Source organism: Phyllostomus hastatus, unplaced genomic scaffold (assembly GCF_019186645.2).
Source record: "Phyllostomus hastatus isolate PE091 unplaced genomic scaffold, TTU_PhHast_1.1 phas_contig_86, whole genome shotgun sequence".
In the NCBI taxonomy this organism is placed as follows: domain Eukaryota; kingdom Metazoa; phylum Chordata; class Mammalia; order Chiroptera; family Phyllostomidae; genus Phyllostomus; species Phyllostomus hastatus.
The window spans coordinates 14864930-14882889 of NW_025333977.1; the positions used below are offsets into that span (position 1 = coordinate 14864930).

The window sequence follows — 17960 nt, forward strand, 5'->3', positions numbered from 1 at the left end:
AGTTCACCCATGACCCTTAGGTACCAGAAAGTTGTCAGAGCCTCTACTGATTTCTCTTAATTAAACTTTGTGGTTTTTTTTTAAAACATACTAACTTTACTAAGATATAATTCACACACCATATAATTCATTCATTTAAAGTGTAGTCTGTGGTTTTTAGCAACATTTGGAAAGTTGCATATTAATTTTCACTGTAAAAGGCCCCATATCTATTAGCAGTCATTCTCCATCTCCCTTTGTCCTAGGTACTGGCAACCACTAATGTACTTTCTCTCTATGGATTTGCCCACTCTGGACATCTCATAAAAATGGAATTACAGAATATGTGATCTTTTTTGATTGGCTTCTTTCAGGTAGTACAATGTTTTCAAGATTCATCCATGTTGTTGCATGTAGCAGTACTTCTATTTTTTAAAAAATAAGATTTTATTTATTTTTTAGAGAGACTGGAAGGGAGAAAAACATCAATATGTGAAAGAAACATTGATCGGTTGCCTCTCACACTGTCCCAACTGTGGACTTGGCCTGCAACCCAAGCATGTGCCCTGACCGGGAATTGAACTGGCAACCTTTCAGTTCACAGGCCGATGCTCAATCCACTGAGCCACACCAGCCAGGACAGCATTTCCTTTTTATAGCAGAATAATATTCCATTATATGGATGTACCACATTTTGTCTACTCATTCATCAGTTAATGGACATTTGGGTTATTTCCATGTTTTGGCTACAATGTACAAGGCTGCTATGAACATTTATGTTAAAGTTTTTGTGCAGACACTTGTTTTCAATTCTCTTAGGTTTATACCTAGGGGTAGAACTGCTGTTAAACCTTTTGAGTTTATGCCATACTGCATTCCAAAGTGGCTCCACCATTTTAAATTCCCATCATCCATGTCTAAGGGGTTGCACTTGTCCTACATCCTCACAAATGCTTCTATTTGTCTTTTTGTTGACAGCTATCCTAGTAGGTGTGAAGTGGTATCTCATTATGGTTTCGAGCTACATTCACTAATGACTAATGATATTGATCATGTTTTTTATTTGTTCCTTGGTCCTAAATAAGCTTTTTTTTTTTTTTTTTACCACTGAAAGATAATACTGTTACTGTTTTAAAGCACAGGAACAAAAGGGGTTCAAAAAAATTAGTCAAGACATTACGAGGAAAAAATGTGAATACTTAGATATAAGATATTGGAGGGACTCCTCATTCTTTTGGCAAACTTGTTTAAGCGGAGGTACCAACACCCTTTCCAATCTCCAACACACATGTGTGCGCATACACATACACAGAGAACTGGATGCACAGCACATGATCTTGTGCTAGCCAATCACAGAACCATATTCTCCTGCCCATAGTGAGTAATTCAGGTCTAAGCATGCAATCAAATCTTGTTTGATCAGAATCCTCCATAGACTTCCCCTAGTACTCTAATAATTAATGCCAGCTGTGGCCCCAGACTTACCAGGTTATGAGAGACAGGCTCCCCCATTATGCTAAAAATAATTTGAGCTAGGTTTCTGTTGCCTAAGACATAACTACATAGTTAATATTTCAGCCTAAAACTATCAGACCTACCTTTCAATGGCAAGTCTATGGAAAAAAAAAAAGTTTATGGTATCCTTAAAGCCCCTATTCTAAAGAAAGCCAGAAAACAACAATTTTCATACTTAACCAAAGAACCAAGAATGATGAACAATTATTTGAAAACCTTAAATAAAAATCTGTCCTTGTTTTTCTGGACCAGGAACAGCTGTGGAAAGTGGCTAAAGAGGTCCAGGATAAATGGGCAGGATGGGTGGCAAACAGGATAGGGTCATTTAATATAACCAAGTGGAGATTACTTCTAGATCTTTCAGGATACAACTACTATAACTAAATTTAACACCCACTTTAAGAAACCAAAAAGAAATGCTACAAAAACTAAAACAAGTATTAAGAGCCAACATTGGGTAACTAAAGGTTACACTGAATAGGAAACTGAGAGACATTTTCTTTTAATATTTGAAAGGAAATCAGCCCTGGCTACCTAGCTTGGTTGGTTAGAACATCGTCTCAATACACCAAGGTTGTGGGTTTGATCCCTGGTCAGGGCACTTACAAGAATCAAACAATGAATGTATAAATCAGTGAAACAACAAATCGACGCTTCTTTCTCTCTCCTTCCCCCTTCTCTAACAATCAATAAAAAATGAAAAATTAGCTTTCCTTTTTCTATCATCTTAGAGACTGTGGAGGCCTGCTGGGAACAGGACTTCTATGACAAGTATGCCTAGAAGGCTGTGATCCAAAGCCATTTTTGCCAGCTATAAATGGGGTCTCCGGAATCAGAGGGGGCACACAGCTCTTCTTAAAATTGAACGTGTTTATGCTCAAGATGAAACTGAATTCTATCTAGATAAGAGATGTGCTTCTGAGTACAAAGCAAAGAACAACACAGTGACTCCTGGTGGTAAATCAAACAAAACTGGATTAATCTGGGGAAAGGCAACTCATGCTCATGGAAAGAGTGGCATGGTTTGAGCTAAATTCCGAACCCACCTTCCTGCTAAGACCAAAGGATACAGAATCCATATAATGCTGTAACCCTCAAGGATTTAAACTTATTAAAAAGGAAATAAACAGCTGACTGGAGTGGCTCAGTTGGTTGGGGGTCCTCTGGCAAAGCAAAGGATTCCCAGTTGGGGCACATGGTTGGGTTGCAGGTCTGGTACCTGGTCAAGATGCAAAGGGGAGCCAACCAATGAATGTTTCTCTTCCTCCCTGCCTCCCCTCTCTCTAAAATATGTAAATAAAATCTTTTTCTAAAACTAACTTTTTAAAAGATTTTATTTATTTATTTTTAGAGAGGGGAAGGGAGGGAGAAAGAGAGAGAAACATCAATGTGTGGTTGCCTCGCATGTGGCCCCCACTGGGGACCCAGCCTGCAACCCAGGCATGTGCCCTGACTGGGAATCGAACCTGCGATGCTTTGGTTCGCAGCCTGTATTCAATCCACCAAGCTACGCCAGCCAGGGCTCTAAAACTAATTTTTTAAAAAGTAAATTAAAAAAAATAAAAACATTTGATAAAGATGAAAGCAGATCATATTCTATCACCAAATGAAACATTATTTTAGGATTATGATTTTTGTTAATAAAAATGTAATGACATTCCAGTTTGCCAAAATATAACCATTACTGAAAATGTAATTTTTAAGTTGAATGTAAATTAAATTTTAAGTAAAAGTGACAGCTAATCAAATTTTGCCCTAACAGTAAATAAACAGTAATAGAAAACAGTTCAGCATTTTAAATAATCAAGCTAATCCTGTATTACCAGCACACATCTATGACCTTAGATCACTGTTCATTATGGATATTAAACTGTGAATGAGAGCTATTTTCTGGTTAAATCTACAATCTTGTGGAAAAGGTTACAAAATCTACATAATGTATTTACTAACTAACAACAGAGGATTAGAAAAATAAAGTCAGCAACTAGTAATTTTGAAACAATTTGGTTGAAGCACAGGAGAAAGTAGGCTTTCACTTGAGTGCTAATGAAGGGATAAAGGAAGCCTTCTCCAATTCAAGTGATGTGATTTGAATTATTCTAACAGGGAACACGAGGGGGAGGAGGTATTTTGAGTAATGTCTGATGAAGCAAGTTGGTAGAAATAAGAGAGCCTCCTTTCACTCTATATGTACTATGTCAATTACCCTTAAGGATTTAAATGGTTTAGAGAAATTAGGGTAAATTCAATAACTATTAAATGGAGGAACCAGGGTTCAACCACAGATTAAGTAACTCCATAATCCATGTTCTTTAACTATAATGCTAGAAAGCCTTTTAAGAACCATTACTTATTAAGCAACAGTCACTAGTACCAGAAGCGATAACAAGCAAAGACAGTGGTCAATGGGCCCCTGTGGGGACACTGAGGCCTTTTCAGAGGGTTGATAAGATCAAGTCTATTTCATAATATTTCTATTTTCTTATTATGTTAACATTTGCACGGCAGTGTAACACAGTGGGTAAAACTGGTGCTTTAGCAGGAATTAAGGCAATGTCACCAAGCTCTACTAAAAGTTATTGTATTTCAGGTTAAAAAAAAAAAGCCATTACACTTAGAATGTCCTTAATGAAAAACTGATCTTTTCTTTCTAAAATTTTGTGATAAAATATGGATTACACATAAACCACCTTTGCAGCAAATGTATTTCTGCAGTAGGATGACTGTCTCAAGGTAAAAGTTTCTGTGTAATTGCAAAAGTCGCAAATTGAACTGGCTACTTTTTTAATGGAACATCAGTTTTACTCAAAAGAATGACAAATTATGGTTATTCAAACAGTGTCTGTCAGATATTTTCAAAAAAAATGAGCAAAGTGATCTTATAGCTTCAAGGGAAACAACTTACAGTATTTATTAGGTAATGATAAAATTTGAGCCTTGAAAATAAGACTTTTGGGAAAGTTGTAGTCACCACTGTGAGCCCAACAGATTCCCAATATTTAATGTTTTTCTGATGAACTATGTGGTGATACTAATAATTGTGGATTTTCATTGTATAATAAAATGTGTCAGCATTTGGAAGAGCTACGTAATTCAGGGAACTAATATTTTCCAAATGACCAATACATAATATTACAAAATCAGCCATGGGCAAAAGAGACATGCCAAATTCAACAAACCAATGAATTTCAACGTAACAGAGTAGGAAAAGTCCTCTGATGTGGCTTCAGATTCTACACTGTACTTTAAGATATTACTACTTCAGATGCTATGGTATAGTATCAAAGATAATTCCCATAATTATGTAAAAGGGCTATTAAGACTTTGCTTTTTCAACTGCCTCCCTTTTCAACTTGGATATTCTTCATATACTTCAACCAAAGGAGCATTCCACAAAAGAATGAATTTAGACATTGGAAAATCCAGCTATCTATTTCTGTGTGAAATATTAATGAGCCCCGAAAAAAAAAAAAAAAGAAGTTAAACATGGTCATTCTTCCTACAAATTTTTTCAAGGTTTTGGAAAATAAGTCATTTTTATTAGAAACTTATATTTCTATAAAATAGCTTTATTATTTTCATACACATTTTTAAAATTCGTAAGTTTTAACTTCTGAAATGGTAAACAGTGGTAGAATCCACAGAACTCTTTGAGGGTCCTTAACTTTTTATAGCAATAAGCAGGTTGAGCCCCAAAGCTTTGAAAAGTTCTAAACTAAGACCATTATAAGCATGTATATATTGTCCTTATTTAGAATGTACTAACACAAATATTGTACTCATGTTAACTGTAGATGAGAGTCTTCTCTGGCCCTTTTAGTAAACCTAAATGGGAAGCATAGTATATGGATTGTGTTCTTTAGAATTTAAAGCCCACAAATGATGCACAATTTCTAAAAATCTCTTTGGGGAAAAAAGGAAACACTGAATACCTATTACACCCCATGGACTATGCTAGAAACTTTTACATAGAAGCTTTTAATCAACTTTGAGTTCTGTATTAAGGCTGAAAGAAGTTAGAAGGAGGTAGTAGAGCACAGTATAAACAGTATAGACTTTACTTTGACATACGTAAGTGAAAATCATTCCCTTGAATGTTATGCTATTAAGTCTCTTCACTCTAGAGTTTTTCTTCTATAAGAAAATAATCTCTACTTATAAGATTGAGAGAAATGAGAATACAATTAAAAGTGTATATAAGAGGTACTCAAAAAGTTCCCTTCAATCCTACTTCTCCTTTGTTTGAAAACTAAACAAATGAGTACCAAAATCATCATTCAAAGTTAAATTTGAGAAGCTTACATTGTGTTATTTTAGGCCTAATGGAGATGAATGTGCTTCAGTAAATGTTTAAAAATATTTTAAGAATCCACAACCAATATCAGGTATTAGGGATCAATTTTTAAAAACTACTTACACATTTTTTCTGAAGTAGTTTCATTCTTTTAAAGCTAAATCACTCCTACAACTCTTCTAATCTTGTATATTCATTTGACATACTAATATCTATGAAAACAAAGACATCTTGGTATATATAATTATCAATGAAGCAATTCTGAAATGGTTGTCCTGTAAACCAGGAAAGCTGGCAGGAAGTACAAAAACAATGATTTAATTCCCAACTATCTTTCTATCAGATATATCATACTGTCACATGCTTGGACTATTATATGAAAAATTAGACAGTAGTTATTTTAAGTGTAGTAAATATGTTCCAAGATTTGTGATGAGAGAGGTCAGTCTCTAAAAGTTAACAAGACTTAATAGCTTAACAATGCTTTTCACTCTGTACAGTTTAACAAATCACCAAGGCCAATACTAAACAATGCAGCCGATCAATTTATTCAACTTCTGCCAACCAACAACTTTTTAAAAAAAAGTTCAAGTGGACTTCATGTTTTATGTTGCGTGGACAGTCAAGTTTCCACTTACATAGTATTTTAATATTCTTTTGCTTTCAGGGTTTATTTCCCCTTAAAATTGTGTTTAAAAGATCTAATTATTCTTCTAACATATGTTCTTTTCAAACCTGAATACTCTCCGAACTTCTATAAAAATTAAGTAGGTTTATTAGACAATCTACTAGAGAATTTTCCCTCTACTTTTAAACATAAACTAGATGAGCTTAATTTGCTTTATTCTGACAAATTTTCTCTTTGAGGTTTGGTCACTATCCATTTCCTGTGTTGCACTGTACATATCCTCCCTATAGTTACTATTCTCAAAACAAATACAATGATGATCCCCTAACACACTACATGAAAGAAGCCAAGCACTGGATATCATCTGACAGTTCTGTAAATTATTTTAAATGGATACTGACATATGCTTTCTTTGATATTTTTATCTTTCAAGAAGTTAGCATGACCACATTTGGGAGGAGCCAGAAAGGTTGAATGAAAGATAGGAGTGAATCAGATTGGAAGCTCTGAATCAGTTTCAAGTCCAACACTTAGAAAGTTTGACTTTAGAAGTCACTGATTCCCTGTGCCCAAATCACCCTTCAATGAGCAATAACATTATTTCTACATAACAGTTATCAACAATAAAAATAAAGTAACAAACAGACAACACTGTGGTGATGGCCTGAAGGAAAGCGAAGGTAAGGGCTGGGTGGAGGGCAAACAGGGAAAAAAATAGGGACAACTATAATAGCATAAACAAAAAACTAATAAAGTTAAAACAAAGTAAAAAAGGTTTCTTATTAATTTTAAGTTCAACTTAAATTATACATAAACACAAAGAAAAAACAAAGAGCCAATTGCAAATGAAGGAGTAAAAGAAAAAATTACTGAATCCTATAAAACCCCCTTCCTCCCCACAACCAGAAAAGTTGGAAGCGATAAAACACTCAGAGAATTACAGGACATCATCCTAACATTAACCTATTAAACTATATAACACTCATGAAACAGATGTAAAGTACTTCTGGTTTTAAAGAGAAAAGAACCCTAAATGTGATTCTCTAAGGTCACAGATCTTAGATTAGACATCAGATTAAACTCTAGATCTTTGTACTCTTCATAATTTTAAACTGTTGGATCAAACTGAAAAATGCTACCATTACCTCACTCTCTATGCTATCCTCTATTATCTGTGCTGCCCAATAAGGTAGCCACTAGCCGCACTTAACTCTTAAGCACTTGGTATGTAGGTAGTCCCGAACTGAGATAGCTGTACATGTATAAAATACAAACTAGATTTTGAAGACTTAGTATGAAAGAATATAAAATATTTCATTAATTATTTTACAATTACATGTTGCAACAGTATTTTGGAAATAGTGGATTAAATAAAATTCACTGAACAGCACTGGTCCATACATACTTCTTTCCAAAGACCTCTCAATGGAATGTGATTACAACCAAACCAACTAGTAGTACATATTTAGAATTTGTTGTAGTATAACACAGAATCATATTGGGGGGGGGGGAGGAAACGTGCATAAGTGTTTTGAGGGACACAAACATAAATGTAATTAATAAATATATAAAGTAGGCTATTCTAGTGTACTCTAAGGACTATAAAAGATGTTTCTACCTCAATACAGGCATGTGAGACTTTGAGTAGTCACAAGTGAAGAGAAAGTATGCCTTTCCATTAGAGTCATATCACATTTCCTTAGGTGGAAAAGTAAAAATATTCCTATTGTAATGTACACACAGGCTTATCAAAGTTAGCAGAGGGTGCTCATAAGGCACTATGATCATTTCAAAAAAACTTGCCTAATGTGTATTTATAAATCACGTTATCACAATTTTGTTCTAATATAGAGTCAACACTTAATCTTATTTTGACTAAAGTAATGAGATATATAACACAGTAAGGGGGCACATCAATTTAAAAAATAAGGATCACTTAAGAGAACTGTTTGGCAATTCTATAAAATGTTACATATAAAGTTACCATGTGACCAGTAATTCCATTCCTAGGTATATAAAGAGAAATAAAAACATAGGTCCACAAAAATATGTACATGAATGTTCATAGCACTATTATGTATAGTAGAAAAAAGTGGAAACAATGCAAATGTCCATCAATGGATAAATAAAATGTGGTATATCCATAGTGTGGAATATTATTCAGCCATAAAAAGGAATGAAGCACTGATACATTCCTGTTGCATATGTGAATCTTAAAAAAATGATGCCACTTGAAGCCAGTCACAAAAGATCACATATTGTGTAACTCTATTCATATGAAATATCCAGAATAGGCAAATCTTAAAGATAAACAGTGACTGCGAAAGGGAGAGTGATTGCTAATGAATTTGTGTTTCTTTTTGGGGTGATAAAAACATTCTAAGAGTGATTGTACTGATGGTTGCAACTATGTGAAAACATCAAAAGCCACATTAAATGGGTGAAATGTAAAATATGAGAATCGTATCTCAACAAAGCTGTTAGAAAAATGTAGGCCAAAATTGAGGGAAAAGTATTACAAGGATTTTTCAAGCATCTAATTGCTATTTTTCTGGATTTTATCACTGTATAGTCTTTGTCTTTACGTTTTGTCATTTGCGATTTTTTTTTCATTTTTAACCTTAAAACAATCAGGAAATTAATGGCCTACTCCTAACCACTCAATAGTTCCTCAAACTTTGAAACCCACTTCAGAGATAAAATGGCTTTGGGGAAAGCTCAAAAAATAGTTACTATGTCAGCCAAGCAAATGGTACAAGTTCAGAAACAGGTGATGGGAATTTGGAGATCTCAGTATACAGAAATACCCAGGGACAACATAAAAAAAACTACTTTACCACTTTCTCTGAAAAGCTAAACTCTTAATCCATTCCGATGCAGAATGCATTGAAAAAAACAAACAAAAAACCCAACCCTATTTATGTAAACTCTTAAAACTAAAGGGAAAAGGTCTATCAAAAATCTGTGTGTGTGTGTGTGTCTGTGTGTGTAACCCTCACACTGCATGTATCCTAAGAACCTCGGGGAGCAGCTAAATATGAGGCAATGAAGGGTTTTTATTTTCACCCTTTTAAAATAATAAAGCGATGATGCCATTCCCTAGCCCACACCATCCCCCACTACCACCGCCAGCAGGTGGAGGGAAAGGATACTGTAGACTAGAGGATGAAAGCTTTGTATAACCCTTTGGACTTTATATGTAAGAATGCAGCTGGTAGTCTCTCAAGGGGGGTGGGGGTAAAGAGATTTGTGAATAAGCTGAATTAAGGGGCATCCTTTGCCTGGAAGAGGGCACACGGTGAGCCACATCTTGAATCAGCTATGTCCATAGCAAAACAGAGGCCGCAGGAAGGCACTGTTAGCATCACCAGGATGGCCACTCACGCCGGGGGTGTTTTTTCAACGGAGAAGTTGAATCCTGTAGTTTGAATATCGGAGGGAGGCAGGGGTAGAGCGGGAATTGGGAAGACCAGAAAAAAATGCCTGTAAGTGGAGACGCCTCGGGCCTCGCCGAGGAAGTACCGAACCCCACTCGGTCGCCACACGCTCACACTCCCCAACCCCACCTCCCACTGCACTCCTTCCTGCGGCGCCAAACGCCGGTGCCCGAGAGAAAGCCGGAATCTCCGTCGCCGCCTCCGCCGGGGTGGGGGCCGCAACCGGGCCGGAGCGGCACGGCGCACGCACGCCTCCTCCGCACTCGCCGCGCCCGGCGTCCCCGCGGCGCGGCCCAGCCCCTCGCTCCCGCGACGGACCGGCTCCTCCGGGCAGGCCTAGGCCGCGCTGGCTGTACCCCAGCACCTAGCTCCCCAGCAGAGGCGAACCAGGCCCGACACAAACTTCCCGGCGCGTTAGCAAAGGCGTCACGGACGGGCCGGCCCCCAGCGCCATTCCCCCGCGGCCCGGCGGCAGCTCCCGCCCCTACTCCCCAAACTCGAAGTCCCGGCGGAGATCGGTCCGAGGTCCAAGGCCCCCACCCCTCCCGCACCCCCGAGTTTACCTCCAAGTCGCGGCCTTTGTTCTTGAAATTCTTGAGCCGTTGGTTGTCCAGTTTCTCGTTGTCCGCCATGGCCGGGCCGGTGACTCCTTCCCCCGCCCGGGCCCCGCGGGATCCGCCCCAACCACCACGCCGCACCGACACTCCCAGGAACCCGGCCGCCGCCTGAGCTGCTGTGCTCGCCGCGCCGCCGCTTCCTTCCTCCTCTCACCTGCCTCTGCCGCGGCCTTCTCCTCCTCTCCCCACCCGTCCCACCCCCCGCCCTAACCCCAGCGCGACAGCAGCTCCAGCAAAGACAACTGCGGGGCCGGGCGGCGGCAACCGCGGCGGAATGTGCTGCCGGCTGAGAGGGGGAGGCAGCCTCGATCTGAGGGCCCCGGCACTGCGGCCACGCCCATCGCTGCCAGCTCAGTTCGCCAATTGGCCGACCAGGCTGTGGTGCACTCGACCAATCAGAAAGGACAATGGAGAGCTGGGGCGGAAGAGCGAACGAAAGGGGAAGCAGGCGGCACCGGGAGGAAGGGGCTTAAGGCCCTGAAGGCTGGCAGAGGAGGGGTAGTGCGGGGGAGAGGAGGGGCGCGGCGGGGGCCGGGCGGGGAGGGACCACGTGCTTGCGGAACAAGGGGGAGGAAGCCAAGAGATTTAGACTTGAGAGGTGGGAAGGGGAAGGAGAAGGCTGGGGACGATTTGTTCAGCTCTGGTGGTAAAGGCAGCCCCAGACTTCTGGAGTCCAAGATAGAAGCCGAGTTAAACTACGTTCTTTTCTTCTGCGTTTTGCCTTCTCTTCCAGGGCATTCTTTGCGCGCTCCGCTGGATTTACAGGAAGTGGGAGCTGCGCCTCGGCATTAATCTGGGTCAGAAATCACCCTCGTCCAGGTCCCCACCGAGCTCCATTCTGAGGCTCGAGGTCCCAGCCCTCCAGGGGCCGGGCTTTGAGGAGCGGACTGGCAGGGTTGATTTACTTGCCGGAGGCTCAGCGGCAAGCTGGAGGGACGTTGGGTGGAAAAGGACGCTTTAGACAAATCTGATTCATTCTCTCTGACCAAGTCCCCGCAACAGGTAGGAACTTGTGGACCGCCGATGATACCATCTCCTAGGTATTTCGTCCTAGATAAAGTAGCTACTTGGCCACAAAGTACTAGGTTCTGTAAGGCAGGGACCGTGGCACCTTACACAGTAATGAACTATTTTTAAATGTTGAAAAAGGAAATAAATTTTAAGGATATACATCTTTATCAGGAATATTATCGCCAGAGGCAGAAATAACACGAACTACAAAAAGAATGTACTCAGATATTTCGGAAAAAGGAAGAAAGACATGACTAAACAATATACTTAAATATCAACTAATAGCTCTTTAAATGTGCAGAAAAACGTGAAGCACAGTAGTCAGCAGCCACTGAGGTTGGATGTGTGTGTGTGTGTGTGTGTGTGTGTGTAGATGTGTTTAAATTTGGCGAGGTCCCCCTTCCCTCCCAGTCCTTACTGGTGTGTGTGTGTGTATTGTACATACATATAATAGTTGTTTTTTTGAGTAGAACAATGTGCAGAGATAAGACGTTTAAAATGGGGATAATACCTTTGAAGTCCTCGATATTTTGTATACTTTGACCTGCCTAGACTAACAGAAGCAGTACCTGGAAATAATTCACACTGAAGGTTAACTGATTGGAAATTCATTGTGGATTTTAATGATAATGTTTGTTATAAATCTTTATAACCCAAAGATTCATTTAATTGAAGTAACATTGCACATTGGAGCACTGTATTTTTTAAAATTATATGTTTAGAATAAAATTCAGTCAAAAAGCTGAAATATGTGTGTATTTTCCACCAATATGGATTTTTGTCACAAGCAGAATTCAAGAAAACAAATTACTAGGCAAGTAATTTTTTTGCTGGTGGAGGGTCTAGTGAATTCCTACCTTATAAGTAGAAGTTATCTTGCTAATGTGCTGTGTAAAGACTAATATTTTGTACATTTTGGAATAAATTCCATCATAGTTCTCATGATAAAGGTTATGAAATTGTCTACCATTATATATCTTCATGTCTCCCAGTTACAACTGGTTGTCTCTGATGATTGAACAACTGGACGTTCTCTGCAGAATCCTCCTAAGAAGAGTGCGTGATCACTGTTGCCCATTTAGGAAGGTACAATAAAACAGGAAATAGCCATAATGTGTAATTTCAGTTCTTTTATTATTATTATTATTTGTTTAATGTCTGTCTGGCGTCTGTCTTCCTGGCTAGACGACAACAAGCTTTCAGAAGTCAAGGGTCATATTTGTTTTGTTCTCTCTATACCCAGCACCTAGTACCTGGCACATTGTTTGCTCTCATTGACTCTTTGTCAAATGCAAGACCTGAATCTAAGCTACTTTGAGTATATGTTTCATAAGTTTAAAAACAGGCTAATACTTCTTGATTAAAAATGTGGATTGAGTTGTTGCTTCTGATTTACACTGGGTTCCTTCTAAGAATTCTTAACTTGATATCATGCTCATTCCAGAGTTGAGGTTCAGGGAGTAGGTTAGACATGAATTTCAGGGTAAATCCCTTCTACATATTTAAAAATAGTTGTGAAAAAAAATAAAAGTAGTTGTGGCACACGTTGCTAAGATGAACAATTATTCTTAATTATAATGTTTAGGTAGTATGTTTGCTGGCCTAAATTTTTCATTTGAAATGATCATACCTATTGCCATTCAGTTTACATATTTGGTGTTTGTACTTACAGTTGTTCTAGATCAGGGGTGTAAAACTAATTTTCACTAGGGGCCACATCAGCCTCGCAGTTGCCTTCAAACGGCCAAATGTAATTTTAGGACTGTGTAAATGTAACTACTCCTTAACTAGGGGCAAGGAGCTTGGGGCTGCCACCGGGCGGAAACAAGGTGCCAGTCTGGATAAAACAAGGTGGGGGGCGGATTTGGCCCATGGGCCTTGTGTTTGCCACCTGTGTTCTAGATAGAAGATACATAGTTTACCAGAGGAGTAAAGAAGTTAGTCTGGGAGTTGGTAATTGCTCTAAAAGCAGATTGGCAACCTAATTGGGAATATATGGTAGGTCTAACTATAGTTAGGAGATATCAGAAATTCAATTTGCTGAACTAAGAAAATAGTAAAATATAGCCACCAATACCATTTTAACATGGACTATTTAACAAATGTTTTTTTATGTGTGTATATGAAATAAAGTTATAACCAAACACTATAAAACCTATACAGGCATACCACAGAGATATTGCAGGTTCTGTTACAGACCACTGTACTAAGGCAAATATCACAATAAGGCAAGTTGTACTTTTTTTGCCGGTGGAGGGTCTTGCCTTCAATTTGTAAAACATGCAACACCTGTGAAGTGAAATCAAATGAAGCACGATAAAAGGTGGCTATGTATGAGGTCAGTTTTCCAATAGAATGTTCGTATCCTCAGTTGTTACAGTGTTGGTATAGGAAAAGTTAAAGTGTTATGGAGATAATTGCTTTTAATGTGTCACAAAATTCTTTTACAGTCACTTTTCTGAATAAAGAAACTTTCTCTGTTCTGCAGAAGAGATTTGTGAGAGCAAGACTTGTGAAGCTTTACAGAGGATTATAATTGATCAAAGGTAATTTCAAAAAGAATTAAAATTGATAATTATTTCTTTTAAGCAGTTTAGAGTATTCTTATGATACATATACTAAATTGAAGATAGTGAAATCCCTCTTTATTGTAGACTATGGATCTTATAGTTTCTATTAGTGTTGGGTAATTGTGTGTGATTTCTTGAGCTATTTGTGGGGGTCGGGGGAACAGAGGAAGCTGGGAAAAACAGTTTCTTTATTTTGAGTGAAGTACCTGCATGAAAAGAGATGATGATTTAAAAGACTAGCTGTTGATACTAACTTGGTTGAAAGAGATGAACGAACCACTAGTATTTTTTAACTTAGTTTTTTAAGCTTAGTTTTGACTAATTAATTAGAGAGAAACTTATAATTCACGTGTACAAATCATTGGTTGATATCTACTTTTATTGCTACTAGGCAAACAGGTATAGCTTTTCTAAAACTTTTTATTTGGGCCTAAAATACTGGAAAATGAAAGGATGTATATACTATTTATTTTTAATTTTTAAAATATAACTACCACAGAAGGAGCAACTTAAGAATCCAAATAGTCAAGGAGACAATCATATGACTTAGAGCAATTTTCTCAAATAGAGAATTCCCCAGAACTAGATGTTAGTAAGTGCTCCTTTAAAAAAAAAGTTTCTTTGGTCTAACAATTTGAGGAACTTGAGGGTAGGAGAGTAGTGAGAACTCGGAGACATTAGTGTTAAGTAGAACACCATTTGGAAATTTGAAATCAATGAGCTAGAAAGATCACTATTGCTCCTCAAGTTAAAAATGTGTTAATAACATCAAGCAAGTATAATGACTTACAAATGGGTGGTGTTTCAGAAGTTTGCTTTTACAGATTAGTTCTTTGAAATATTTGTATAAAAACATGATAATGACTAGGACATAGATGCTCAGATTAGCCCACAAAAGTTTATTTAATCTGTAAGGTTATATGAATGTCATAGGACCCAGTCACAACATAAGGCAAATATTTCCATGAGGAAAATATTTGGATTTACAACTTTGGTCAGGAGAAGTACATCCCATGTATTTGTCATTTGTATTTTTGCTGTAATAGAACCGATAACCAGGTGTGTTAGTGATGAAGTTACAAAGATTACATTTTCCCTTGCACTTGGAGTTCCATGGATCAAACATTTTACAAATTCACACCTGACCTGATGTAATGGAAGCCTGGCCTAGCTCTCATCAGTCAGGCGCCCCTGGTCTCCAGTAGCCCATACTGGAGAGCAACGCCAGAATTCTAGTGACTAGGACATCGGACACTGGGGAGTAGATGGGTTATAAGTCCAATTTCTTGCCCCAATATTTTCACTTCAGGCAAGCCCCGTACCCCTATCTTTTCTTTTTGTAATATAACCGCAGTAATCCCCCAACCTCCCACAGTAGCACCTCATATAACTATAATACACTGTCAAAACCAGGAAATTGATACTGATGTAATCCACAGAGCTTCTTTAGAGGGGAGGGAAGACATTAGAATGTAAAGAATATATGAAAATATCGGAGGGTGCCTACACACTGGAATCTGTGATAACCCTATGCTTTATGAGAAAGAATTCCATGACAGTAATAATAATTGTCACACATATTGAATACCTACCATATGTGAAATATTTTGGTACTATATTGTTGTCATTTGTATTTGTGCTGTTAGAAACATCTGACAATTAGTGAGCAATTGTGTGGCAGGCTGTCTTCTAAGCAGTTGATACCTATTAATTCATTGATAATCCTCACAAGTATATTATTACTCATTTTACAGAAAAGAAATTTGAAACACACAGAGAGATTTAGTAATTTGCTGAAGATCACACAGTAAATAGAAGAGCTGACATTTGAACTGGGTCTGACACCAGAGCCAGCACTCCTGATTACCATGTAGGTACATAAATTCAGTGTTCATGGTAACCTTTCAAGGTAGGTATTATAATTTCCATTTTCTATATGAGGAACCTAAGCTTCAGAGAGGCTAAGCAACTTGCTCAAGACCCTACGCAATTAACAGGTTCTGGAGCCCCAGTTTGATTCCAGGCCTGACAAGCTGCAAGACCTCCACAATTTTTAGTTGACCATTGCTATGGACTCAATGTTTGTGTCTCCCCTGCTCCTCAGAAAAAAACCCTTATGTGTTGAAACCTCATCCCCAATGTGATGGTGTCTGGAGGTAGGGTCTTTCAGAGGTAACTAGGTCTCGGGATACAGCTCAAGAATGGGATTAGTACTCATCTAAAAGAGGCCTGGAGAAGACCCCTCATCCTTTCACCCAGTAAGGTTACTGTGAAAAGACAGTGGTCTACGAGGAAGAGAGTTTTCACCAGACACTGAATGAACTGTCACCTTGGTCTTGGACTTCCTTGCCTGAAGAACTGTGAGAAATAAATTTCTGTTTATAAGCCACCCAGTCTATGGTATTTTGTTATAGCAGCCTGAACAGACAAAACAATTATACTATCTCCCTGGCCTATAGCAGATATGTACTGGACCTCTGTTATGTGATTTATATAAAGATATATATATATATTTGGTCTTCCTCCATGGTTTCTGGCACATAACACCTGAAACTTCTGTAATTTCCTTATTGATAAGAGTTACTGGGGCATCTTTCCTTTTCAGATTCTGAGATAGCTCAAGAGTGAAAATTGGATGTCCTTCGTGACTTTAGGAAAGTCCCTAAGAATAGGGGGCTGGTTGCCAGGGGAAGTAACTACATGATTAGAGGGTTGAAACTTGCAGTCCTATCCCCCTCTGACCTCTGGGAGGGGAGAGGGACTGGAGGTTGAATCAATGGCCAGTGCTTTAATCAATCATTCCTCCACAATAAAGCCTCCATTAAAAACCCAAAAAGGACAGGTTCAGAGAGCTTCCATTTGGTGAGTGCGTGGAGGTGCTGAGAAGGTGGCGAGCCCAAGGAGGACATGGAATGGAAGTTCTGTAGCTTTTTTCCCAAACCCTGCCTTGTGCATCTCTTCCACCTGGCTATCTCGAGTTAGATCCTTTCAAAATAAACTGGAAATCCAGCAGACAAACTTTTTCTAAGTTCTGTGAGGTGCTTCAGCAAGTTAATTGAACCCCAGGAAGGGGCTGTATGACTCCAATTTATAGCTAGGTCAGTCAGGAGCACAGGTGACAACCTGAACTTGTGATTGGTGTGTGAAGTGAGGTGGGGAGGCCTTAATCTGTGGGATCTGACACTTATGTCCCAGTCGTGTCAAAATTGAGTTAAATTATAGGGTACTTAATATGTTACAGAATTGTGTGGAATGGGGAAAAAAGAACAACTACACATTTGGTGATCAGAAGTGAACATAGTGCTGTGAGTAAACAAAACAGGAGAGTATTTTTTCCTTAGCAGGCTCTAAAGAAGTGCAGTTCTGAAATGCCTGAAGGCAGTAGCTCTCAGCGTTAGTGTGCTCTCAACCACCTGCCAGACTTAAAATCCAAATTGGTGGACTCCATCACCAGTTTCTTCTTTTTAATGTCTTTTGTTACTTTATTTTCTATTATTTTTTTATTGATAATGCTATTACAATTGCTCCAATTTCCCTCTCTGCCCCCCTCCATCCAGCACCCCACTCTCTCAGACAAATCACACCATTTTTCATGTCCTTGGGTCGTGCATATAAGTTCTTTGGCTATTCCATTTCTTGTACTGACTTTACATCCCCATGGCTACTTTGTAACTACCTATTTTTACTTCTTAATCCCCTCACCTCTCCACCCATTCCCCCACATCCCCTTCCAGCTGGAAAATATCAAAATGCTCTCCATATACATGATTCTGTCTCTGTTCTTGTTTCTTTGTTTTTTAAATTCAGTTGTTGATAGTTATGCATTTATTGCCATTTTATTGTGCATAGTTTTGATCTTTTCTTAAAATAAGTCCCTTTAGCATTTCATATAATACTGGTTTGGTGATG

The 17960-nt window shown here is 38.7% G+C and overlaps 1 protein-coding gene and 1 long non-coding RNA gene across 6 annotated transcripts in view; one reads left to right on the top strand and one right to left on the bottom strand.

Moving 5' to 3' along the window:
* KPNA4 (karyopherin subunit alpha 4) overlaps positions 1-10682 on the bottom strand; it is a 64641-nt gene extending 53959 nt beyond the window's left edge. Inside the window, exon 1 of the mRNA XM_045851175.1 lies at positions 10417-10682. Within this exon, the coding sequence (XP_045707131.1) occupies positions 10417-10485 (69 nt within the window). The 5' untranslated portion in view covers positions 10486-10682. The remainder of the gene's footprint in view (positions 1-10416) is intronic.
* Positions 10683-10870: 188 nt separating this feature from the next.
* LOC123827112 overlaps positions 10871-17960 on the top strand; it is a 50253-nt gene continuing 43163 nt past the window's right edge. For 2 of the 5 annotated variants that reach the window (XR_006787184.1, XR_006787185.1), the window contains exons 1-4: positions 11077-11472; positions 12474-12567; positions 13970-14027; positions 15806-15921. This is a non-coding gene — a long non-coding RNA (uncharacterized LOC123827112). The other 3 variants (XR_006787183.1, XR_006787186.1, XR_006787182.1) reach the window with 3 other exon arrangements.